At 42.3% G+C, this 24,083-nt stretch overlaps 2 protein-coding genes and 2 non-coding genes across 6 annotated transcripts; all 4 read left to right on the top strand.

The window, feature by feature from the left end:
* The first annotated feature begins 155 nt into the window (after window positions 1–155).
* Window positions 156–11,607, top strand: CCT6A (chaperonin containing TCP1 subunit 6A). The gene is made up of 14 exons (XM_058569506.1): window positions 156–358; window positions 804–867; window positions 2,945–3,079; window positions 3,946–4,119; window positions 4,925–5,028; window positions 5,609–5,719; window positions 5,991–6,150; window positions 6,237–6,319; window positions 7,265–7,361; window positions 7,677–7,824; window positions 8,254–8,387; window positions 8,931–9,033; window positions 10,257–10,329; window positions 10,589–11,607. The coding sequence occupies exons 1-14, from the start codon at window positions 222–224 to the stop codon at window positions 10,659–10,661; spliced, it is 1,596 nt and encodes a 531-aa protein (XP_058425489.1). The 5' UTR covers window positions 156–221; the 3' UTR covers window positions 10,662–11,607.
* LOC131422999 (small nucleolar RNA SNORA22) lies at window positions 3,673–3,806 on the top strand. The gene has a single exon (XR_009224174.1). It is a non-coding gene; the product is annotated as a small nucleolar RNA SNORA22 (small nucleolar RNA).
* Window positions 7,874–8,013, top strand: LOC131422998 (small nucleolar RNA SNORA15). Its single transcript, XR_009224173.1, has one exon. It is a non-coding gene; the product is annotated as a small nucleolar RNA SNORA15 (small nucleolar RNA).
* A 319-nt stretch (window positions 11,608–11,926) lies between the features above and the next one.
* On the top strand, window positions 11,927–23,883 carry SUMF2 (sulfatase modifying factor 2). 3 transcript variants are annotated; one of them, XM_058569507.1, is made up of 9 exons: window positions 11,927–12,027; window positions 14,453–14,609; window positions 17,046–17,160; window positions 17,575–17,619; window positions 17,965–18,115; window positions 19,005–19,060; window positions 20,994–21,078; window positions 21,264–21,408; window positions 22,910–23,876. In XM_058569507.1, exons 1-9 carry the CDS (start codon window positions 11,964–11,966, stop codon window positions 22,992–22,994), a joined length of 903 nt encoding a protein of 300 aa, XP_058425490.1. In that variant the 5' UTR covers window positions 11,927–11,963; the 3' UTR covers window positions 22,995–23,876. The 3 variants fall into 3 exon arrangements, with proteins under 3 accessions (XP_058425490.1, XP_058425491.1, XP_058425492.1); XM_058569508.1 differs by lacking the exon at window positions 20,994–21,078 and having other exon boundaries at window positions 22,910–23,883; XM_058569509.1 differs by lacking the exons at window positions 17,965–18,115; window positions 19,005–19,060 and having other exon boundaries at window positions 22,910–23,877.
* Window positions 23,884–24,083: the final 200 nt, after the last annotated feature.

Raw genomic sequence — 24,083 nt, 5'->3', positions numbered from 1 at the left:
CCGTAGCCACGGCGCGAGGGGCGGGGCCGCAGGCGGCCGCGACCCAATGAGCTGCGCCGTCCGACCTGCGGGCCAATGGCGGCGGCGCGCGCGCACGCTGGGGGCGGGCCAGGCGTGCCCGACTTTTCCAGAAGACTCCGGATAGCGCCTCCCGGCCACGCTGAGCCGGCTTTGGGCGTTTCTGATTTCGGTTCTCTTACTCTTCCTCTGCTGGGTCAGCCATGGCGGCCGTGAAGACCCTGAACCCCAAGGCCGAGGTTGCCCGAGCCCAGGCGGCGTTGGCGGTGAACATCAGCGCGGCCCGGGGACTGCAGGACGTGCTCAGAACCAACTTGGGGCCTAAGGGCACCATGAAGATGTAAGGCGGGGCTGGCGGGAGGGCTGGGGCGCGCCGCGCACCTCGCGCCGCCGCGGGCCTGGCGCCGGGGACCGCGGCCTCGAGCCTGCCGCTCCCGGGACTCCGCGCTCGCCCTGCGGCCCTTACTCCTCGTGTTCTCCGGGTAGGACCTATTTCCTGCCCGGGCTGTTTCCTCTTGTAGTGGGTGCCGCCTCCGCGGAGAACAAAGCTGCCCGCGTGCGCTGCGCTCCCCCTTGCGCTGAGACTTAGCGACCCTGAGGACTCAGCACACTGTCTCTCTGAAGGGTGGGGGTGGGCGCTGCACCGTTCCTGTTACCGGGCGGAGAGAACCCACCCCACCTGCCCAGGCTCTCTGGGGTCTGGGTAAAGCTCGATTTTTATAGGACTCTTAATTTGATCTCTATTGAAAAAGTCATTCTGTGATTCATTTCTGCCCGTTGCACAGGCTTGTTTCTGGTGCTGGAGACATCAAGCTTACTAAAGATGGCAACGTGCTGCTTCATGAAATGGTGAGAAGCTGCTGTGCTAAGTCAGAAATGCCTCGGTTTTCCGTAGCACGTTTGATTTGTCGGAAGATTTTTAATGTTCATTCTCAAGGTAGCAGAAAATCATATCAGCTCTCAACAGCTAGTCCTTCAGACGATGGAGGGAGTAGAAAAGGAATGTAATCAGTAATAGTATCAGTGATAATACAGTGAGGAACCCTGGAGTCTGATAGACTTATTTTTGAATCCCTACTCTTGCCATTTAAGGGTTTGGTTAAAGGATTGTAATGATTAAAATCAATTCTAATAAAATTTGAAAAGCAGAAAAAGCTAACATCATCAAGTGGGCACTTTTGAAACAGCAGTACTCTATTACATCTCATCACTCCACCTCCATCTGAAAGGGAGATAAAACTCTGCCATTTTTCAAAGTCCGAGTGACCAAGAACATGAAATTATTGAGAGGAGCAATCATTTTATTCGTCCCTGAGTTCCTAAAACCTAGCAGTTCAAATTCAAGAAAAGGAAATGACTTGCTTGTGGTTTGAGTTCAATATAAAATTTAGGATTTTGGTAGTAGTGTACCCTGCATGCCTTCAACATCCAGACATTTGTAAGTATCTTCAGAAGGACTAGATAACCTAGTCCTTTTCTATTTGTTTTTAGTGGGCTAAGTGGTGGACTGTGCTAGCAGACAACAGTTGGAGTCATAGTTTAAATTTGATGTCAGAAAAGCCATATTGGGCCGGCCCGGTGGCTTAGCGGTTAAGTGCGCACGTTCTGCTGCTGGCAGCCCGGGTTCGGAGCTCGGGCGCGCACCGACGCACCGCTTCTCGGGCCATGCTGAGGCCGCGTCCCACATACAGCAACTACAAGGATGTGCAGCTATGACATACAAGCATCTACTGGGGCTTTGGGGGGGAAAAATAAATAAATAAAATCTTTGAAAAAAAAAAAAAAAGGAAAGCCATATCTATGTGATTTTTTTTGTTTTGCTTAATTTTTTATTGTGAAATAACACATAAATACAGAGAAGCACATTAAAAATTTATAGTTTAACAAAAAATTATACAGCAAAGACAGTGAGAAGTAATACAGTATCACTTATGTAGTAGTCGTGCCAAAAGTGGTTATCATCAGCAACTTTAGATAATGAGATAGTCTGTAAGATCACTGGCCTAGATTATTAAAACTGTCAATGTCCCCAAAGACATGAAAGGCTGGGGAACTGTTCTAGATTAAAGCAAAATAAGGAGACACCCAAAAGCAGGGTAGGAGCCTTGATTGGATTCTTTGTAATTAAGAATCGGTGGGTGACATAGGCGACATGAATATCCTGTTCTTCTAAAACCCTTCCACACAGTGATTTAGTATCCACTGATGATGTTTGCTGAGAGGGCTATGTTTTTGGGGGGGGAGGTGTCAATGCCAAGTAATACTGGAGGCTGTTGGGCTTTCATTTTAGAAGGTACCTGGTTTATTCTCACAAGAGCTCTAGATTTGTCATAAAGAGGCATGCATGTATTTGAAATTATTTGTTACTATTGCTTGTTAGCTCCATCACCTTGAGTAAACCTTAACTGAGCCTCAGATTTCCTCATCAGTAAAGTGGAGATAGTCTGAGAAGTAAGTTTATATATGAAAATGTTTTGGTCCTCATAAACTGATATGCAAAATAGCTAACGCTGAGCTTTTAGACAGTTCTTGGGTTTTTTTTTTTTTTTGTGAGGAAGGTCAGCCTTGAGCTAACATTCATGCCAAGTCTCCTCTTCTTGCTGAGGAACTGGCCCTGGGCAAACATCTGTGCCCGTCTTCCTCCACTTTATATGGGATGCCACCACAGCATGGCCTGGCAGGCGGTGCATAGGTGCACGCTTGGGATCCGAACCCCGGCCCGCCAGCAGCAGAGCGTCAGCACTTATCTGGTACACCACAGGGCTGGCCCCATAATGCTGAGTTTTTAAAAGTAATATGTAGCTGAACACTTGGGCAGTTTGTACAAATGGATAGCACTTAAGGAGGCCCTTCACACATTTTAAGGTATATTTGGACTGTTTCATTTTAAGTTGTTTAAGTAATTTTTTTCTTTTTCTACTTGCAGCAAATTCAACATCCAACAGCCTCCTTAATAGCTAAAGTAGCAACAGCGCAGGATGACATAACTGGTGATGGTACCACTTCCAATGTCCTAATCATTGGAGAGCTGCTGAAGCAGGCGGATCTCTACATTTCTGAAGTATACATGATTCTCATTTTTCTGTGATGTTTATTGTGTACAGGAAATAATATGAGTTTTATTTATGCAAATTGATGTGTTAATAGTAACTGAGGCCGTACAGTAGAATGTAACGAACAGGAAGGATTAAATATGGAAATCAGAGTCTTTATCCTGGTCTGACACAAATTTATTGTGATCATGGACAAGTTAAGGAACCTTCCTTGGCCTGAAAGGTTTTTTTATCAAGTTGCATGGCATATATGGTTTATATCTATGTGTAACGTAGGTTAATAATTGAGGTCTAGACATGAGATATTGAAGACTAGTCATGTTTATAAGAAAAAAATCAACCAAAAACTTAAATAAGAATTCCACAACTTTTTTAGCCCTGAGTAATTCCAAGGTTAAAGCTAACCTCCGTGAGTACTAATCCAATGTCAGGAAGAATTTCCTGGGAGGAGAGAGAAAGCAGACTCTTAGTCTCCCTGTTTATTTTTTATTAGTAAATGACGTAAATTAATTTCAGATTAGCTATAGAAAGGATATAATAGTCCTATGGACTGCAAGTTGTTATGACCTAGTCGTGACTTTCAGGCATTATTCCCTGTGGTTTGCACAGTGAACACCCAAGTGTGCTTTATAGTTCCCTTGGTTTTGATTCTGTGCTAGAGCAATGTCTGTTCTTTTCCTCTGCATTGAAAGGATTATTTATCCTTTTAAATGTATTCAGAAAGTCAGCACATTATATCAACTTAATTGTATTAAAGGGTATGAATGATCCAGAATAACCCTTCAAAAAGTTAGTTTTCCATCAATTACATAGTTGAATCTAATTGAAGAACTCCAGTGTTAGTGGTGATTTTGTAATTGTGTATTTATTATAGGGTCTTCATCCCAGAATAATAACAGAAGGATTTGAAGCTGCAAAGGAAAAGGCACTTCAGTTTTTGGAACAAGTCAAAGTAACCAAAGAGATGGACAGGGAAACACTTATAGATGTTGCCAGAACATCTCTACGTACCAAAGTTCACGCTGAACTTGCTGATGTCTTAACAGAGGTATGTGTTAAATTTGGAACATAGCTGGTACAATACACCTATACTGAAAACCCCTGATCTTAGAAACATCTAACCAATTCCAATTACAGGGTGCTATCTAGAGTCTTCACAGTATCATACTGTGTGAAAAAGGTAGGTTCATTTTTGTGGCAATGATAACCAGATCTGTGTACCCAACAAGTAAAATGAGAAAATCAAATAATGGTATACCTGACCAGGTTATAAAGCTTTAGCTTTATAATCAGCTTTCATTAAAAGGTTTATCAAATGGAGATTTAACAATATTTTTAATAAAATAATACGAGGGATGTCCATGATTCTTTTGTGTGTGTGTGAGGAAGACCAGCCTTGAGCTAACACCTGATGCCAATCCTCCTCTTCTTTTTTTTTTTTTTTTTCACTGAGGAAGATTGGCCCTGAGCTAACATCCGTGCCCATCTTTCCCCACTTTATATGGGACGCCGCCACAGCACGGCTTGACAAGCGGAGCACGTCGGTTTGTGCCCGGGATCCAAACCTGCAAATCCTGGGCCGCCGAAGCAGAGTGCGCACACTTAACTGCTTGTGCCGCCGGGCAGGCCCCTGTCCATGATTCTTGATAATTACAGATTGAGATTTCAGAAAAGTAAATGACTTCAGCCTTTTACAAATAATGTATTGTATGAGCTCATAAAAAAGACTTAGATCAATTCAGAGATTTTAAAGTCAAGAAACCGTCTGCTTTAAACTTATCTGAAGAACAAGCAACATAAGTGTCTCGACTTCTGCAAATCAAATTCATTTAATGGTTATACTCCTATTGTAGGCTGTAGTGGACTCCATTTTGGCCATTAAAAAACAAGATGAACCTATTGACCTCTTCATGGTTGAGATCATGGAGATGAAACATAAATCTGAAACTGATACAAGGTAGGTGGTAGAATGCTATGAAATACTTAAAAAGTGTTTATAAATTTACAGGCATTTTATACAATACATATCTTTTGGCTGATTTTTTTTTTTTGTCTTCGAATTAATGTATATTGCCTAGATGAGTATTTAACTTAGTAATATTTCCCCTGCAGTGAAGTTAGTAGTATGGTGTGTTTATGTCAGAATGATTCTGAAAAGTGAGCTACATCAGTCAGTTGGCATTTATTGAACTGTTGGATACAAAGCATAATGGGAGGCTGTTGGGGAATTAAAAATGTATATGTTATTTCAAAGACCTAGTTTGAAAACAATTTTCAAAGGAGATGATCGCAATTTGATAGCCTACCAGTTGAGATTGTGTTGGAATGGCTTGTTTTAGTCGTGTTCTGAAATATTGCCTCTTCACAATTGAACCTACAAAAGTTTCACCCAAAAGTCTTGTTCAAATAACTCAAAAAAATAAAGCTGATTGTGTGAAAATTATCAACAGTCTCAATTCAGTGTTTGTAATTTGGTAGCATGTGTTACACTCCATCTGGAAGTCAATAACAATATAATTTTTTATGTGTTTTAACAGCTTAATCAGAGGTCTTGTTTTGGACCACGGGGCACGGCATCCTGATATGAGAAAAAGAGTAGAAGATGCATACATCCTCACATGCAATGTGTCATTAGAATATGAAAAAACGTGAGTTTATGGCCCCTAACAGTAGAGGAGCTTCGTATTTTGGGCAAGTCACTTTGTGAGACTCAGTTTCCCTATTGTAAGGATAATACTTTCTCAGTTGGGTTTGGGAGAATTATAGGAAACATATACCTGAAAATGTACCAGGGACAGGATTGGAGCTCAGTGACTATTTGTTCAATTTCAAGACTAACCCAGTTTCTGAGGCTGCTGGCTTATCTTCTACTCAAAAAATAACCATTTCCCTCCCTTTCTGTAACTTTTTTTAAAATAGAGAAGTGAATTCTGGCTTTTTTTACAAGAGTGCAGAAGAAAGAGAGAAACTAGTAAAAGCTGAAAGAAAATTCATTGAAGATAGAGTTAAAAAAATAATAGAACTGAAAAGGAAAGTCTGTGGTGATTCAGATAAAGGATTTGTTGTTATTAATCAAAAGGTGAGAATAAAATTTTGCTTTATAAACTAGTTATCCATTTTATTTTTAAAGTGAAATATGTTGAAACTAATTTTTTGTTGTTATAGGGAATTGACCCCTTTTCCTTAGATGCTCTTGCAAAAGAAGGCATAGTAGCTCTGCGCAGAGCTAAAAGAAGAAATATGGAAAGGTATGGCTAGCAGATGATCTGTGTAATGCAAATTTTACTTATTTTGCAAGTTAATTGGGATTCTTTCTTTTTTCCCTCTGCTTATTTTTGCATTTTTTTATTATGATAAGGTATACATAATATAAAATTTATGATTTTACCCATTTTTTTAAAGTGTACAATTCAGAGGCATTAAGTTACATTCACGTTGTGAATCACCATTTTGCATTTCCCGAACTTTTTCTTCTTTGCAAACTGAAATTCTGTACCCATGAAAAAATAACTCGCCATTTCTCTTCCCCTTCTCCACCCGTGGTAAACTCTGTTCTACTTTCTCTCTCTCTGAATTTGGTACCTCATTTAAGGGAGTCATACAATATTTGTCCTTTTGTGTCTGGCTTATCTCACTTAGCATAATGTTTTCCAAGTTCATCCATATGTACCTTGTGTCAGAACCTCATTCCTTTTTAAGGGTGAATAATATTCCATTGTGTGGATATACCACATCTTGTTTATTCATTTGTCTGTCAGTGGACGTTTATTTGGATTTCTACTTTTTGGCTATTGTGAATAATGCTGCTATGAGCATTGGTATATACTTGTTTTATTTTGAAACCATGACATATACTGTATGTATTTTTCTATGTCAGAGACAGCATCAAGGGGTTTCAGAGAAGTACTTTCTCCCAAAGAGCTCACCACAATGAAGAGCTCTTGCCACCTTTAGATTTCATATCAGAAGAGTATTTGCTGACTTGAGGGGAGGATGTTTTAAATGGAGAGTTGGGAGAAAAGACCAGTTTTTGTTTGGTTGGTGGTGAATGGAAAGGCTTAAAATACATTTTACAATATAATTTTAGTATGTAATTCTGAAAGATTGCTTTCTAAAAATTATTAATCTTCTCTTTAAATCTGTAAGTAATAAAATCACTTATACGTCTCCCTTAAAACACTTCAATATTTCAGGCTGACACTTGCTTGTGGTGGGGTAGCTCTAAATTCTTTTGATGACCTAAATCCTGATTGTCTGGGACATGCAGGACTTGTCTATGAGTATACATTGGTAAGTGTATTTTCTTTCTGAAGGTAATAATACTTTTGGTTAATTAATTTCTCAGTAGTAAAAATTCATTCAAACTCAGGATCAGATTTTTGCTTTGTTTATATACGTTTTGATGGTTTATGTGTAGTAATGATAAGCCATTGATGGAAGAATCACATTTCTTATATATGTGATTTTTTTTAAGAAATAATTTGCTTTAATGTGATCAGTGTTCCCTATTAATTTGCTACTTAGCATTCCTCCATAAGCCCCTCCCCTCTGTTTAGTCTTTGTGCAACCATATTCTGTTTTTGAAAATATTATCTCTTCACACAGGGAGAAGAGAAGTTCACCTTTATTGAGAAGTGTAACAATCCTCGCTCTGTCACATTATTGGTCAAAGGACCAAATAAGCACACACTCACACAAATCAAAGATGCAATAAGAGATGGCTTGAGGGCTGTTAAAAATGCTATTGATGATGGTAAGATCCTCACTGTGTTTAAATTATATTCTTTTTGCTAGTCTAAAAGGCATGGCTGAATACTGTGTTCTTTTTATCAGTAGTTTACACAGCCAGACACCATGCAAAAGTAAAAAGTCTTTCTTTTAACATGGCTATGATGGTATGCTAAGTATTCATAGCATATCATTATTAAAAGTGGATACAAATAAATGAACTAGTACTAAGAGCTTGTAAGAGCTTTGAAGTGCTAGTTAAATTGAATCATTCTGCTATTTGATATGTTGTTTGTATTGCTTTCAAATGCAATATTAAAATTGCTGCGGTTATACTGAATTCTCAAGAAATTAATGGCTTTTCATCTATGTGTGTTTTAATTTATATATTTTCTTCTAATTGATTTTACAGTTTTTTTGTAGCTTAGCATCTCTCTCTTCCCCCACCCAATAGGCTGTGTAGTTCCAGGTGCTGGTGCAGTGGAAGTGGCAATGGCAGAAGCCCTGATTAAATATAAGCCCAGTGTAAAGGGCAGGGCCCAACTTGGAGTTCAAGCATTTGCCGATGCGTTGCTCATTATTCCCAAGGTATGCGCACTTTAACAGACGATTTTCTAAACTATACTAAAATGATTCAACTAATGAAAGCTTTTTGATAATGTAGGTTTTTTCATAATGTGGATTTTGTAAAAACAAGTTTGAGCATTAACACCAGAACAGGTCTCTCTCATCCAAATGTATTTGGTTCCTCTGGAAGGGAGAGTTTGGTTTATCTGGAAGTTTCAGATGGCAAGAGAACTATTTTAAGAGGGTTTGTGGTGTAGGGATTATATTCGAGTACAAGATTGCTTTTTGTTTTTATTTGTTTTAGTTAAACTATGTTCAGAATCATGATTTTTCTATGGTATGCTCATTTGGGGTTATAGTTTATGACCAGTGTATTGCTCAGCTTGGGGTGGGTTAGTGAGTTGGTTAGTAACATGTTATTCTCTGAAGTGAGCATAAATACTGGTCTGTTTTCATTAATAAAGGGTTTTTCAATTATTAATTGGAAATACTGTTCATTTATTGTACATTTGACTGTCAGTTTTTAGGTCCTGTCTTTTAAAGGATTAAATTTGTTTGCTTTAGGTTCTTGCTCAGAACTCTGGTTTTGACCTTCAGGAAACACTAGTTAAAGTTCAAGCAGAACATTCAGAATCAGGTCAACTTGTGGGTGTGGACTTGAACACAGGTAAGAGAAGGCAATTATTTGTAGGGGGAGAACTAGATAATATATGTGAGGTAAAGCCAGGAAGGATCAAAACTGCAGATGAAAGAATCTTGCGGAGTTGTTTTGCAGTTTGATACCAGTGCCATCAGGGAACTCTGGGTTCTAAAATATGATAGAAAAATACAATGACTAGATATAGTAATTAAGGGAATAGAGTAGATATTTGAATAATTTCAAAGAGTATGGATTTGTTGATGTTGCTGAGTAGTGGTAGGTGGTTCAGGTTAATATTGAAGGATTTCATATTTGGCTTGCTTTACTCAGTTTTTTATCAGGGACTTTGATAAGAAAATACATTAGGGGCTGGCCCCATGGCTTAGCCGTTAAGTGCACGCGCTCCACTACTGGCGGCCCAGGTTCGGATCCCAGGCGTGCACCGCCACACCACTTCTCCAGCCATGCTGAGGCGGCGTCGCACATAGAGCAACTAGAAGGATGTGCAACTATGACGTGCAACTATCTACTGGGGCTTTGGGGAAAAAAAGGAGGAGGATTGGCAATAGATGTTAGCTCAGAGCTAACATCTCAGCAAAAACAGGAGGATTGGCATGAGTGTTAGCTCAGGGCTGATCTTCCTCACAAAAAATAAAAATAAAAGAAAGTATATTAGATGACCATATTCACGGGTGAAAACAGACTGAGGATAGCAAATAATTGCTGAACGAGGGGACCAAATCTAATGAAAAGATTAAAGCCCTGGTCTTAGAACAGTATAACAACACAAATTTTACAAGTAACAAAGTGGGAGAGAGAGAACTAAGATACATCCATGCGATATGTGTAAGATCTGTTGTTAACAGCATCGTTTACATTCCAGTTAATAGAAAAGGTTTCTGGAATAAGGGAAATGGTGAGCCCATTTTGGCCAGATTATAGTTCAAGTGCTGTACTTCAATATGGATAAATAAGAATGTGTCCAGAAAAACAAATATTCAAACATTTGGTAACTAATAGAGCATTCCTATCGCTGGAAGTCTTCTAAGTAGAGATCAGCCACTCATCAAAGATAGTGTGCACCGGAGTCATGGTTTGTACCAAATTGGACTAATTGAGGATCTTGGGGTTCTCATAGATAATACTGGAGGAAATGAGTTACCAGTGATTAGCAAAGCAACACAAAATACTGTTAGCATTCTGATCTTAGGACTTGCTATATGTGATTTTAATGCTGGGTTACTTTTCAGGTGAGCCAATGGTAGCAGCAGAAGCAGGCATATGGGATAACTATTGTGTAAAGAAACAGCTACTTCACTCCTGGTAAGTTTGGGAAAGCCAAAATTAAAATAACCTTTAGGGAATCATCATACTCTAAATTTGGTATGTTGTGTTTAGTTACTTTTTTTCCCCCCATAAAAATGTAATCAACTGAATAGTATAGAGACTAAACTAGCCTGCTATGTATGGAGGGGAAAGGGGAAACTTAATTGGATGTAATATGCACAGTTTAGTTGGAAATTAAGTTGAATTAGGATTTATATCTCAAATCTGAGCCATCTGATTTTTTTTCCCTTTTCAGCACTGTGATCGCCACCAACATTCTCCTGGTTGATGAGATCATGCGAGCTGGAATGTCATCTCTAAAAGGTTGAGTTGAAGCTTCCTTTATATCATCTGAATCATGAAGACGCTACAGTGAACCTAAGACTATAGCTATGGAATTTTTATCCAAGCTTCAAATGATTTTCAAAGAAATTTTTTTTCCCTTATGGAAAAAGGAGAGAACATTGGCACCTATTCAAATTCTGAAGTTCTGAAATGATAATTACAGGTTTTTTTAAATTGCACTGCAGTATAAACATAAAGCAGGCCGTTTTTACCCAATCAACAGGATGTTTTCCTTTAGCTTTAGTGATAAAAATACGTGTTAGATAAGCATATGTTAATCCACCTTGTTATTAAATATTCCTTGAAAAGCAAATTTTAATGGTTTAATAATTTCTTCTAATGGATGTAATTTAATTTATCCAATAGTTTCCTATTGTTAAGCATTTAAGTTTAAAATTTTTATGCTAATATAAATAACACTTAAGTAACTTAAGGTTTTGAAAGCATCCCTGTTTCCTTAGTATAAATTCCTCTGAGTAAATATTGGATCAGTTGGATTTTTCATGCTTTTGAAGTAGCTTTGCTAAAATGCTACCCATAAAAGTTGTAGTGGGTAGAAAGATGAGTGAACTAAAGGCAAGGGTGTTGAAAACGCTGCAAGTATGAAGTGGCAGAAATAGAAATAGAGGAGGCAGAGGTAAAAAGATGGCTGAAGGCATGAAGACGAAGGGCTAAGTGAGATATAGTTTTCAGGCGGACCATATTTTCACACTTCTGAACCTTTGCTTATGCTGAAACATCCATCTCAAAACCCTCAATTTTGTTTTTCTCACCCAAATGCTATTCTCTCCTACACGTTTCCACAAAATTGTTTTTATACAGTTGGTATATATCTCTGCAGTCCTTTAAGGTGAAGTTTTGTGTTGCTAAGCTTTGTATTTTAAGAACTTGGCAGTTGTGAGTGTGCAATAAATGTTAAGTTGAAACCTTTTCTGTGATCTTGTTAATGGTGCTCCAGGGCACAAAGGAATCTGAATATAAAAGGGAAGGAAATCAGTCCAAATGTTCAAAAGATAATGAAGGCTTCTGGACTGGCAGGGCCCCTCAACGCTAACCCGAATTGCTTTTTCTTAATTACATGGCCTCCCGCGCTAAACTCAGGCCCTAGGCGCCACCTTGGCCTCTGGCCTAAGCATGCCTTGCAATTTCAAGACTGGAGGATCCTTTAGGGGCAGCGCGCCTGCGCGCAGGAGCTGCCGGCAGACGTGGTGCGTGCGTGGCGCATGCGTAGCAGAGCCGGAGAGGGTGCGTACGCTGCTCGTGCTCTCAGGGCTCGTGTTGCCGGCATGGGCTTCTCGCTGCGACTGCTGACCCTGCTGCCGCTCTTGTCCGGCCCATGGCTCGAGCTAGGTCAGTGTGCTGGCCTGCGCGCCTCCCCCTGACGCTGTTTGTCCCAGGAGGTATCAGGAAAGGGGTGGGGCTTTCTACCCTGGGCGGGAAAGAGTGGCATCTCTGCCCGCTTCCTGGACGGGCTTGGAGCGGCCCGAGGCGCCTCCCAGAGGCGGCCAAATTGGCGAGATGGTTAACAGCCCCTATCATTTGTATCTCACTTCTTTTTTACTTTTATAATTTGGGGATGTTTGGAACATAAAGAGAATATAACGAGCCGCCGCCGCCCCCCCCCCCCCCCCGCCCAGCTTAACAGTTGCAAATGGGCAACTAATGGCTAATCTTGCTTCTTTGGTGTCCGTCCCACTTTCCCCTTCGCCTCAGAACATTTTGAAGTGAATCCAGGCATTGTACAATTTTATTCGTAAATATTCAGCTTGAATAGCCAAAGAGAGAAGTCACAAAAAAAATACCATACCATTTTCCCACCTAAAAAATTTAACTGTCCTCCTTAATATCATTAAACATCCAGTTAGTGTTCAAATTCACTTACTGTAGGTGTTTTTTGTTCTTATTTTTGTGAGGAAGATCAGCCCTGAGCTAATATCTGCCAATCCTCCTCTTTTTGCTGAGGAAGACTGGCCCTGGGCTAACATCCATGCCCATCTTCCTCCACTTTATGTGTGACGCTGCCACAGCATGGCCCAACAAGCGGGGCGTGGGTGCGCGCCCGGGATCCAAACCGAGGAACCTCGGCCCGCTGCAGCAGAGCGTGCGCACTTAACCGCTTGCGCCACCGGGCCAGCCCGCCCCACTGTAAATGTTTTTAAATTATAGTTTACTTGTTGAATTAGCATCAAAATAAAGTTCATACATTGCAATTGTATGTTGTTTCTTAATTCCCTTTTAATCTGAGATTTCCCTGCTTGCTCCATTTTTTTTTTTTTGAAATGGATGAAATCATCAGTGTGAGTGTGTCAGAATGAGAATGAGAAGAGGGCCAAAGATAGGATCCTGAGGAACATGAAAAGAAGTGGACTCTGCCTTTGAGGAACTTACGGTACTTAGACATCCTTACCTAGAAACAACACCAAAGTAGTACATCAAGCCAGAGAAGTGTGGCCTGTTGGAAATAGCACTGACCTAGAAGTAAAGAAACCTGGATCTAGTTCCAGCTCCTGCTTACAGCTCTTTAAGTCATTTTCCTTTTTGGGTCTTGGTTTCGTCCTGTTAAATAAAGGGGTTGAATTAAAGATCCTTTTTTTTTTTTTTTGGGGGGGGAACATCAGCCCTGAGCTAACATCCGTGCTAATCCTCCTCTTTTTTTTTGCTGAGGAAGTCCGGCTCTGAGCTAACGTCTATTGCCAATCCTCCTCCTTTTTTGTTTTTTCCCCAAAGCCCCAGTAGATAGTTGTACGTCATAGTTGCACATCCTTCTAGTTGCTGTATGTGGGACGCGGCCTCAGCATGGCTGGAGATGCGGTACGTCGGTGCACGCCCGGGATCTGAACCCAGGCCGCCAGCAGCAGAGCGCGCGCACTTAACCGCTAAGCCACAGGGCCGGCCCTAAAGATCCTTTTAATTCTATGATTTTCTGAGGCATTCAAATAGCAAATATGAAGGAGATCATTCAATTATTTGATGGTAATTATTGTGCACTTTTGCTAGGTGCCAGGGATATACTGGCAAAATAGATGTAGTCCTTTCTGGAGCATATAATATAATGGTGAAAAGCATTAAGAATTGAGGGCTGGCCCCCGTGGCGTAGCAGTTAAGTGTGTGTGCTCCACTGCTGGCGGTCCGGGTTTGGATCCCGGGTGTGCACCAAGGCACTGCATGTCAGGCCATGCTGTGGCAGTGTCCCATATGAAGTGGAAGAAGATAGGCACAGATGTTAGCCCAGGGCCAGTCTTCCTCAGCACAAAAAGGAGGATTGGCATGGATGTTAGCTCAGGGCTGATCTTCCTCCCAAAAAAAAAAAAGAATTGATAAGTTCAGCGAGTGGAGAGGAAGAGGCAGCGAAACAGTATGAGCAGAAGTATGGGTAGAAAGGTGCTAGATGTATTTCGGGGTGTACTGTCTACATTACCTACCTGGAACAAAGGATTGTTGTGTAAAGGAATAGAGAGGTAAGGAAAGGAAATAAACATTTATTGAAAACCTACCAGATGCTCAGTATTTCACATGTTATTTTAAATCATACAGCCACACCTATGAGATAGTTAGATATTATCCCGATTTTATAGATGAAGAAATTGAAACTCAGATTAAGTTATTTGCCTAAGGTTACCCAGCAAATTAAATGGCAGAACAAGAATTTAAAGCCAAATTTTTAAGCCTCCATTTTTTATCATTGTACTGTTATGAGTATTGTATATGATCCAAATATTGCCACTTGTTTTATATATACTTGTGTATTACTGATGACTCTCCTTTTTCTCTGCAGGAAATGGGCAGGCTACTAACATGGTCCAGCTACCAGGTGGGAGATTCCAGATGGGAACAAATTCACCAGATGGCAGAGATGGTGAAGGGCCTGTCCGGGAGGTGACAGTAAAACCCTTTGCCATCGACATATTTCCTGTCACCAACAAAGATTTCAGGTACATCCGATGTTCTTCCAGGAGGAGTCAAGTCTCTAATTGTCATTTCTAATATCTAAAAGGAAACTAGCTTGTTCACTGTCACATATCGTCTTTGCAATAGTACTGCGGGATAAGTGTTATCTACATTTTTCAGATGGAAGAATCTGAAATCCAAAGAGGTTTACCTCACTGTCTGTTAGTGGCAGAGCTGGGCCTGGAACTCAAATCCCCTGACTCATGAGCCAGTGGATTTTCCATTACACTGGACAAAGCACTGAGAAATATGAGCAAGAGTCAAACATTCAACAGAAACCTCTTCAACGGGGAGAAAAGATTGGGAGAAGGGTCATACTAGCTGAGAGTCCCTTAAATTCCACTTAGGGAAATGGCCTTGTTAGGAGTCAGACATTATGGTTCTAGTTCAATCTAAGAAGCCATGTTAAGCTGCCTCATTTTCCACAAGGTGATGTGTTTTGGGTAAGCTAAAGTAGAAAATGATCCAGAAGATATCCGTAAGTTACCTTCAGATGGTACAGGGGGGAATAGAGAGAGAGGAGGGGGAAAGAATGGGGAGGGAACAGAAAAACAAGAAAGCAAATGTAACAAATGACTTAAATGTTACATTTGTGGACTTGAAACTTTTCAAAATAAAAAATTATGGGGAAAAATTGATTCAGGAGACAGACTAAAATAAGCATAAGGATTGTTCATATATTCCTCAGGCCCTTAGATTTAGTGATTTCACCTCTAGGGATTTATCTTAAGGAAAGAATTAAGGTTATACAAAAACATTTAGCTAAAAAGATGACATTGTAAAAAAATATTAACAATTTAAGGATCACTTAAACATATTGTATCAACATAGCATAATACTTAGCAGCCATTAAAAATCCTGTTGTGAAAAAGAGAGTTATGAGATGTTAAGTGAAGAAAGTAGTTTACAAAACAATATGTAGGGTATGATCCCATTTTTTAGAACTATGTATATAGAATGTATATGCATTAAAAAAGAACTGAAAGATGCAACATTGCATTAGTTGACGGATTTTGCCCGTGTTTTTTTGACTTCCAAATGAAATAATTCCAGAGAAGCACCTTATTAAAGCTATTTAAAAATCCTTGGTGGTGCGAAGGGGAGTAGAATATGGAAGGATATTAGTTGGTGTGATAATTATTTTCTTTTTTTTTTTTTTTTTACCTTTTCTCATTTTTCTACAATACAATGTGCATTGCACATATTGCTTTTTAAAAGTATTTTTAAACAGGAAAGTTATTAAAATTGAAGGAGAAATCACTTCTGATCAGGCTTGCACCATATCATGACAACCAGAAATAGCTAGATAGATAGATGCACAGTACGCATTCTTTTGTATCAAATTATGACCTATTATGTGATAGAAATATGTCACCTCCAGCAAGCCCCTAAACTTTGCTTAGAACCCATAATTTGTCTCTGCCTCTCTGGTAAAAGATTCTCAGACTGTTTAGACACTCTGAGATTGGTAAATGGCTATTGCTACCAAATCTGATCACTTCCTCCATTCTGAATGCCCCTTTGATGGGTGAACAATGTCTTCTCATATCAGAGGACTCGCACAGATAGGGTACTGTTAGCCCAATGAAAACAATCCATCTTACCCTGGCAGTCTGCTTGCTGAAATTTGCTAAGCCATACCAAACTATATGAAAATCCATTCTAAAATCTCGGTAAGTCTTCTTTATTTGACTCAGTTTCTTTCATCTGTTAGATGGAGATAATAACACCTCTTCTGCCTTCCTCCCATGATGGTTGTGAGATTAGGTATATGAAGACCTTTCAGAAAAAGAGGCCCATTCCCCACCCTTAAATCTTCTCAGCAGCTTTATTCTTAATCTCCAAAAATGGAGATAACCCAAATGACCTGTAACTGGTGAAAGGATAAACAAAATGTGGTACATCCATACAGTGGAACCCTACTCAGCATTAAAAAGGAACAAACTACTGTGACTGGCAACAACCTGGATGAATCTCAGAAGCGTTATGCTAAGTGAAAGAAACCAGACCCAAAAGCTACATACTGTATGATTCAATTTATGTGAATTTATATTCTGGGAAAGGCAAAACTATAAGGACAAAAAACAGATCAGTGGTGGCAGGGGCACCGGGGAATTTTTGGGGGTGGTTGATGGAACAGCTCTGTATCTTGATTGTGATAGTGACTGTATGCTTTGTCCAAACTCACAAAACTATACACTGAAAAGAGTGAAATTTATTGTATGTGGATTACACATGAAGCAACAGATTTTAAAAGAAAATCTCTTGCTCAGGCTTTTAGGTTAATTCCTTGGAGTTCAGGGAAACTCTGTGATGTGTGACTTATAGGGTAAGGATATATGTGGTTTTCTGGAGCAGGAGAAGGTGAAGGTGAGGCATGGAACCCTATCAGCTGAACCAAGTGGAATATCTCTTTTCAGGGAGTTTGTCAGGGAGAGAAAGTACCGGACAGAGGCTGAGATGTTTGGGTGGAGCTTTGTCTTTGAGGACTTGGTCTCCGATGAGCTTAGAAACAAAGCGACCCAGCAAATGGAGGTGAGAGAACCTGGGCTTGCAGCTGAGGGAATGGGAGTGGGACCTGGACAGAGAATCCTGTGGGATAGGGGGTCACTTGGGTCACAGTAGAGAATCAAACCTGAGAGCTGGAGGCAGGAAGGAAGCAAAACCTTCCCTGGAAGAGTCGAATGAACACACACTTGCAGGAAGTTAACCCTGAGCTGGTTTCTGCATAGGGAGACTCTGTAAAGATCCAGATACATATAGGGTTCAAATACTCCCTGAACTGGCAAGAGCACATCTTGACAAGACTCCCTCTATTAAGGTGGTGAGATATCACACTTTAACAGACATAGCCTCACCCAAGTCTCTGCTCTGCCTTCGGTGTGTCAGTCAGGAAGGAGCCCTTGCTGGGTCAGAGCATCTTGCAGTCATGCTCCTTCTTTTTTGCAGTCTGTTCTTTGGTGGCTTCCAGTGGAAAGGGCATTCTGGAGGCAGGTAAGAGTTGGTTTCTCTACTCCTGTTGACTCTCATTCTGGAGGCCTGGCTTCCCTAGACCCCTTGCCCATCTACGAATACTGAGTTAAAGATGACAGAGAGATTTCAGGGAAACAGCCAAGCAACCCTGTTTCCTCTGCCCCAATCCTTTTTCCCATCCCATTTCTCCCTTTAGTCTTATGTTTAGTGTATTCTTTCTGACTCTGGACCTCTCCTCACTCACCAGGCTCTCTTCCAACTTCCTTGCTCCATCTAGTGGTAAAAGATGAGCTCAGGCACCCTAATCCTGGCCTTCCTCAGACCATGAGCTCCCAGAAGCCTGTCTCACTTCATCCTGGCTGTCAGCCTGCAGGTCCTGGCTCTGGCATCCGAGAGAGACTGGAGCTCCCGGTGGTACACGTGAGCTGGAATGATGCTCGTGCCTACTGTGCTTGGCGGGGGAAACGGCTGCCCACTGAGGAAGAGTGGGAGTTTGCTGCCCGAGGAGGCTTGAAGGGTATAGAGATGCCAAGGAGATTTCCCTTTATTCTTCTCCCCATCCTGCCCTGCATTGGAGGCTTTAAAGGGGTGAAGGGCCCATGCTCCCTAGAGCAGTGCTTCTTAAACTGTATGGTGAAGGACTAATTGTTGTTGTTTTCATTTCTAATCCATCTCAGACTAATATTTGTGTAAAATACCATAAAAATTAATAACTGGAAAAATGGAATGAAAAACCAGACATAAAATTTTTCATTGTTGGAAATTTCGCAGACATGTTACATTTCAATAAATATAATCAGAACAACATAGCTTAGAAAAAGAAAAGAATTAGCCAAACTACATATGTTTTCAGTAGCTGTATGGGGATCAATATAAAGAATGACTATTTGCTCATGACTTTGTTGTTCTGCAATCCTAACTGAACAAAAAGTTATGAGAGTGAAATAGCCATTCTCCATAGTCAACACCTCTACACACTCTTTGAATGAACACTGGGTATACCAACAGTCAAAGTTATTGATGTGATGAATGAGGTTGCTTGTTCATTTATCCAGTCTAAGTCCAATTAGCAAGTTTCTCAATGCTTACTCTCAACTTCTGTACTTATCTCATGAGTACATGAGATGGACTGGTAACATGAACTGGTAACACATAGTTTACAGACTGGCATTAGTCAGAACCACACCTAGGACTGCACTGCCCTGGAGCGAATCAGGAGGTCAGGGCTCGGAAAGCAGTACGATGAGCAGAAGGGACAGGCATGCGAAAGAGAGAAGTAATTAATCTTACTCTTCTTTTCTCATCACCTTCTGACTTCCTTTTGGTTCCCTCCCTCTTTCTATCTTTCCCTTCTTCCCTGACTCTTCACCTCTCCCTCTCCTGCTGTCTCCTTGCTGTCCTGGCAGGTCAGGTTTACCCATGGGGAAACCGGTTTCAGCCAAACCGCACCAACCTGTGGCAGGTAAGACATACGTTCCTCGCTCCTGTCCTTTCTCAGAGCATTGAATGAGACCTGCTGTAGGCTAGGCATTGTGTTAGGCTGTGGGATTCAGAGGGCTTCATGTTCTACTGGAACTGAAAACTGGTAAACTGGTAAAGCAGAAGAGTGTGGTGGTGCTGCATATTAAAGATTTGCAGAGTGTGCTTGGGTGTAAATCCCTGCCTGAGAGTGCTGAGGGTGACTTTACAGAGAAGATGACATTTGAGCTGATTGAGTAAGAGTTTGCCAAGTGAAAAGTGGAGGAAAGGGCATTCCAAGCAGAAGAAACAACATGAGCATCAGCATTGTATTAGGAAAGAGTACTGTGTGTTCTGTGACATGACAGATTCAGAGAGGCTGGAGCACAGGGAAACGGGAGGTGTGGGAGATGAAGTAGACCGTGGGTTGGAGGCAGGTTATGAAGGACCAGATGTGCCAAGATATGGTTTTAGATTTTACCTACCAAGCAATTGGGAGCCGACAGAGGTTTTTAAACAGGGGAGTAACAACATCATTTAATTTGGGGGGATGCTAACATTGCTAATTCGTGCAGGATCAGATGAAGTAGAGCTGTGGTGGTGGCAGGGGGGGTCTCTGAATTTGAGGCTGTGGCAGTGGCCCAGGGGATTATGAACATTTGAATTAAGCAGGAGTGGAATCAAGAGGAAGCCAAATGAGAGAGGCATGCCTGAGAAGTTAGACAGGGTTTGGTAATTAATCAAAAGTGGAGGGATGGAAGAGAGTTGGATTGAAGCGTGAATCCAAACTTGGGAAGCAGGGTGATGGTGCTACCATTATCCAGAATAGATAATATACATGTTGGGGGTCAGAGGGATAGAACTTGATCACTCTAGGATCATCTTAGCTGAAGACACCTTTGGGTCATTTATATGCTCAGTCAGAGGCTGAAAATATGAGTCTGGAGCTTAGGACAGAGGTCTGGGTCAGAGCAAGTGGTTTGGGGGTCATCCGCGTATACCTTCGACAAGAATGATATCCCCCAGGAAGACTCTGTAGAGTGAGGGGAGCACAGCACCAGCCTTTCAGGGGGAAGCATTGAAAAGGGCCTCAGGGGTGGACTGACCTTTTAGATGATCTTGGGTTCAGAGTTTGCAGAAAGACAGATCTGACTTATTCACTGTGTGATCTTTGATAAGTTAACCATTTTGAGCTTCAGTTGCTAGTTTTTTAAAGGGAGAAAATACTTGCCTCATACCCTTGCAAGGATTCAATTAAAAGAGAGAAATGTAGCAGCCCTACCACATAGTAGGTGTTGAGTAAATTATAGCCCCTTCATCTTCCCTTTCATAAGAGCCGCTTCCATTGAGTGGTGGCAGCTGAACCCCAATTTTAACAAGAAGAAGAATGAGTAAGTTGAACAAATCGCATCAGCAAATAGAGGTTACTTTTTCAAGAATTTTGGTGGTAAAGAACAGGAGATGAGGAAGGTGGAGTCAGGGTGATGAGGGAGAGTTAAACCTGTTGGTGGAAGAAGGGAAAAAGATGGTACAAGAGAGAAGAGGATGGGCATCAGTGGTTCCTGAGAAGACGGGTGCATGGCACAGAGAAGAGGGAGGAGCCTTTCTTCCTAAACCTCTTAGCACATGGGGTTCAAGGCAGAGGGGAGGAAGTCACTGAGAGTGGAGAAAGTAGGAGTGGGATGGGCTTGGCAAGGACCACTGTGGGCGCGGAGGAAATCACACACTTCCTAATCCAGCCAGAAGGTGATGGTGGAGGACATGAGGCAACTGGTTTGGGAACTCAGGATGGAAACCTCAGGTCACTGCCCCGTGACCTTCCCCCTCCCCCAGATGGTACAACAAGATGACCTTAGTTTCCTTCTCGGCAGGCAGGAACACGTCTTGGGACAGGATGGTAAATCTTTTGATTTACTATCTTAAATTCCCCCCCTCAGGGAAAGTTCCCCAAAGGTGACAAGGCTGAGGACGGCTTCCATGGCGTCTCCCCAGTGAACGCTTTCCCCCCACAGAATAACTATGGTAAGATTTCTCATGGAGTTGCTGTCAGCATTCACAGATTGGTTGGTGGGAGCATTCTGCATGATAGATGAGGCAGAGAGAAACACCCCTGGGGAAGCTTTTGCCCCCCTAGAGCCCCTGATGGCTAGGAGGGGTGGATTTATGGTGCTTCCCACCCTGAGACTGACCCGCCTGCCGTGCTGCAGGCCTCTATGACCTCGTGGGCAACGTGTGGGAGTGGACTGCTTCACCATACCAGGCTGCTGACCAAGACATGCGTGTCCTCCGAGGGGCATCCTGGATTGACACAGCTGATGGCTCTGCCAATCACCGGGCCCGGGTCACCACCAGGTGAGGGGCTTGGTAGCTGGGGGCTCAGGGTCTGGGTCCTGGTCTCCCGGAGCACAGGCGGCACCAGAGCTGGTGTTGGCGCTGCTCTGCCTCCACTGGGAGTTGTGGGTATGGGAAAGAAAGCAAGCAGCGTTTGCTGTGAAAAGCAAGACAGACTAGGACAGCTTGTGCCTCTTCTTGCCAGCTCTCAGCACAAGGGAGAGTTGGTGTCCAACACCTTGGTTATGTGGGTTTTTCCTTTTGTCCTTATAACTAGGTGTGCAGAGGGAGAGAAATGGAATGGCCACATCAATAGGTCATGGCCAGGGGTCATGGAAATATTGACTCTTTAAACTGGTGGGCACTTGAAAAATCATTTTCTACAATCATTTTGTTTTACAATCAAGAAAAAATAGGCTCAGGGAGGTCCTGGGACCTGCTCATTTCACACAGATGGTTAGTGGTGGCAGCTGAATGGTAGAGTCCCAGGCTCCCAAGTCCCCTTCTAGGACTCTTTCTACTTTGTTCATCTGTAGAATTATTTTGGTTGATTTCCTTGCAACTCCTACTCCTGGGTTCCATAAGGACTGTAGACAGGCCACTGTTTCTGTGGCCTCATGGTATCAGGTTTGCAGACGTTTCCTTGATCCGTTGAGGCCCCTGGATTTTCCTCACCTCCTTTTTTTTAGGACAAAGTAGTAGAGAAAGTACTGGCCCGGGAACCAGGAAACTGGGGTTGCCACTGATTCTGTTGTGCCACTGAAGCAGTGGTTGGCCTTGGGAAAGACATTTAAATCTTTCTATTATCAGGGGCCGGCCTGGTGGCACAGCGGTTAAGTGTGCGCGCTCTGCTTCGTCAGCCCGGGGATCGCAGGTTCGCATCTCAGGCACGCACCGACGCACCACTTGTCAAGCCATGCTGTGGCAGCGTCCCATATAAAGTAGAGGAAGATGGGCACGGATGTTAGCCCAGGGCCAATCTTCCTCAGCAAAAAGAGGAGGATTGGCATCGGATGTTAGCTCAGGGCTGATCTTCCTCACAAAATAATAATAATAAGAATAATCTTTCTAGTATTTGATTCTGGGTCTGTAAAATGGTGAACAAATCCTGCCTTCCAGAGCAGTTGGGAAATGACAAATGAAGAAATATATGTGAAAGTTCTTTGACAAGTATGAAGTACTGATTGGCACTATGATATTCTCTCGCTTCTTGCCAACAGGTATTTTTCGGCTGAGTTATTTATTCTAAACTACCGACAGTCCAAGTTATTTCATTGCCTTTCCTGCCTTCCAGTGCATTCTCTCAGGACCTCTCTCACTTCCTCCACCCAGTCCCAAGGTCCATTCTTACTCCTTTCCCCCAGGAATGCCCTCAAATCAGGCTTCTTTCCAGACCATGCCCTCCCCAGTCCTCAGGCCCCCAGACACAGCAGGCTTTGAGAGGTTCAGCAGGAAAGTTAGGTAAGGTACCAGGCCCCTTTCTCAACAAATGTCCATTCTCTCTTCTCTTCTCTGGTGGCAGGATGGGCAACACTCCAGATTCAGCCTCAGACAACCTAGGCTTCCGCTGTGCTTCCAATGCAGGCCGACCGCGTGGGGAGCTATGAGCAGCCATGCAGAGCCAAGGGGAAGAGTCCACCATGGTATCCATGTCACTCCCTGGCCACATTCCAAACACAGCCAAACTCCAGGCTTCTCAACTTCAGCCTCAGGAATGTCCTCCTTCCCTTTCCCGCATCCCTCTATGGCAGGCACCTCTCACCAGGGCAGGAGAGGACTCTGACATCAGAGGAGGGGTGCCACTATCTCTTGGAGAAGGGGCCCAACTTATTGATTGTGGCCAGGAGCTGGGTATTTCTCTTAGAGGACAAATATTAACCACATAGGGGCCAAATACTCAAACAGTTGGGGCAGAGTGCTCTTAAAGGCAGTTTGTTAAAAAATTCTGTTTTCTCCTTGTCTGATTCAGGGATCTGACATTGTTTTCTCAAGGCAAAATTTCCCAGGTTCTCTTTGTTTTCCCAGCAAACTGCTGTAGAAGGAAAATGCTTCCTTCATTTACCTCATTTGTGGTGTTTCGTGTGCTTCTGAAAGAACCTAATTTCCACTATCTGTATGTAAAATGCAGTAACTAGGCTCTTTAAAGCACAATGTCAGTTGGAAAGGGTCTGGGAGAACAGAATGATGTACCAGGCAAAACTCTGCATCATGGAAGTCACAAAGTAAATAATAGTCCAGAAAGACAAATATCAGAAGCTTCCCTTTCTATTGTTAATTATGTAAGGGCTTCCATATGCCTCTAAAAACACGTCCCCAAGAGAAAAACCTGCTCCCATGGTGTCACTGGATGTTGTGAGGTCAGTAAAATCTCCTGTGATTGTGTATCTCAAATTGTTCTCTTTTATTCTCACCCTGGAACCCTAAGGGAGATGCATCCAAGTGTCAGAAACTCTGGGCCTCCCGTGAGATGATGGTACATCTGGGATGGTGGTACAAGTGGGGAGTGGAGAAGCAGGAGGGCTTCTGGCTCTCGGACCCCATCTAATACCCACCTTGGTGGGGCCTAGCCCTGACTGCACTTCCCATCATGTGATGGGAACGCCTGCTCTTCTTGTGCAGAGCCTCTGAGAGGGTGTAGGGGCCTCAGTTTCAGGGGTCCTGGCCAGGGCCAAGTGCCCCCTCTGGACACAGGCCTG

Source organism: Diceros bicornis, chromosome 26, assembly GCF_020826845.1.
Source record: "Diceros bicornis minor isolate mBicDic1 chromosome 26, mDicBic1.mat.cur, whole genome shotgun sequence".
Taxonomy (NCBI): Eukaryota; Metazoa; Chordata; class Mammalia; order Perissodactyla; family Rhinocerotidae; genus Diceros; species Diceros bicornis.
This window is presented reverse-complemented; position numbering and strand designations above follow the sequence as displayed.

What these genes read in the sequence shown, in the direction of transcription:
- CCT6A (XM_058569506.1), top strand. Translation starts at nt 222, where the DNA reads ATGGCGGCCGTGAAGACCCTGAACCCCAAGGCCGAGGTTGCCCGAGCC. An exon ending in TTGTCTATGAGTATACATTG is followed by an intron (nt 7,362 to 7,676) that starts GTAAGTGTATTT and finishes CTCTTCACACAG; the next exon opens with GGAGAAGAGAAGTTCACCTT. An exon ending in GGGTGTGGACTTGAACACAG is followed by an intron (nt 9,034 to 10,256) that starts GTAAGAGAAGGC and finishes GTTACTTTTCAG; the next exon opens with GTGAGCCAATGGTAGCAGCA.
- SUMF2 (XM_058569507.1), top strand. Translation starts at nt 11,964, where the DNA reads ATGGGCTTCTCGCTGCGACTGCTGACCCTGCTGCCGCTCTTGTCCGGC. An exon ending in CGGCCCATGGCTCGAGCTAG is followed by an intron (nt 12,028 to 14,452) that starts GTCAGTGTGCTG and finishes TTTTCTCTGCAG; the next exon opens with GAAATGGGCAGGCTACTAAC. An exon ending in GTCACCAACAAAGATTTCAG is followed by an intron (nt 14,610 to 17,045) that starts GTACATCCGATG and finishes ATCTCTTTTCAG; the next exon opens with GGAGTTTGTCAGGGAGAGAA.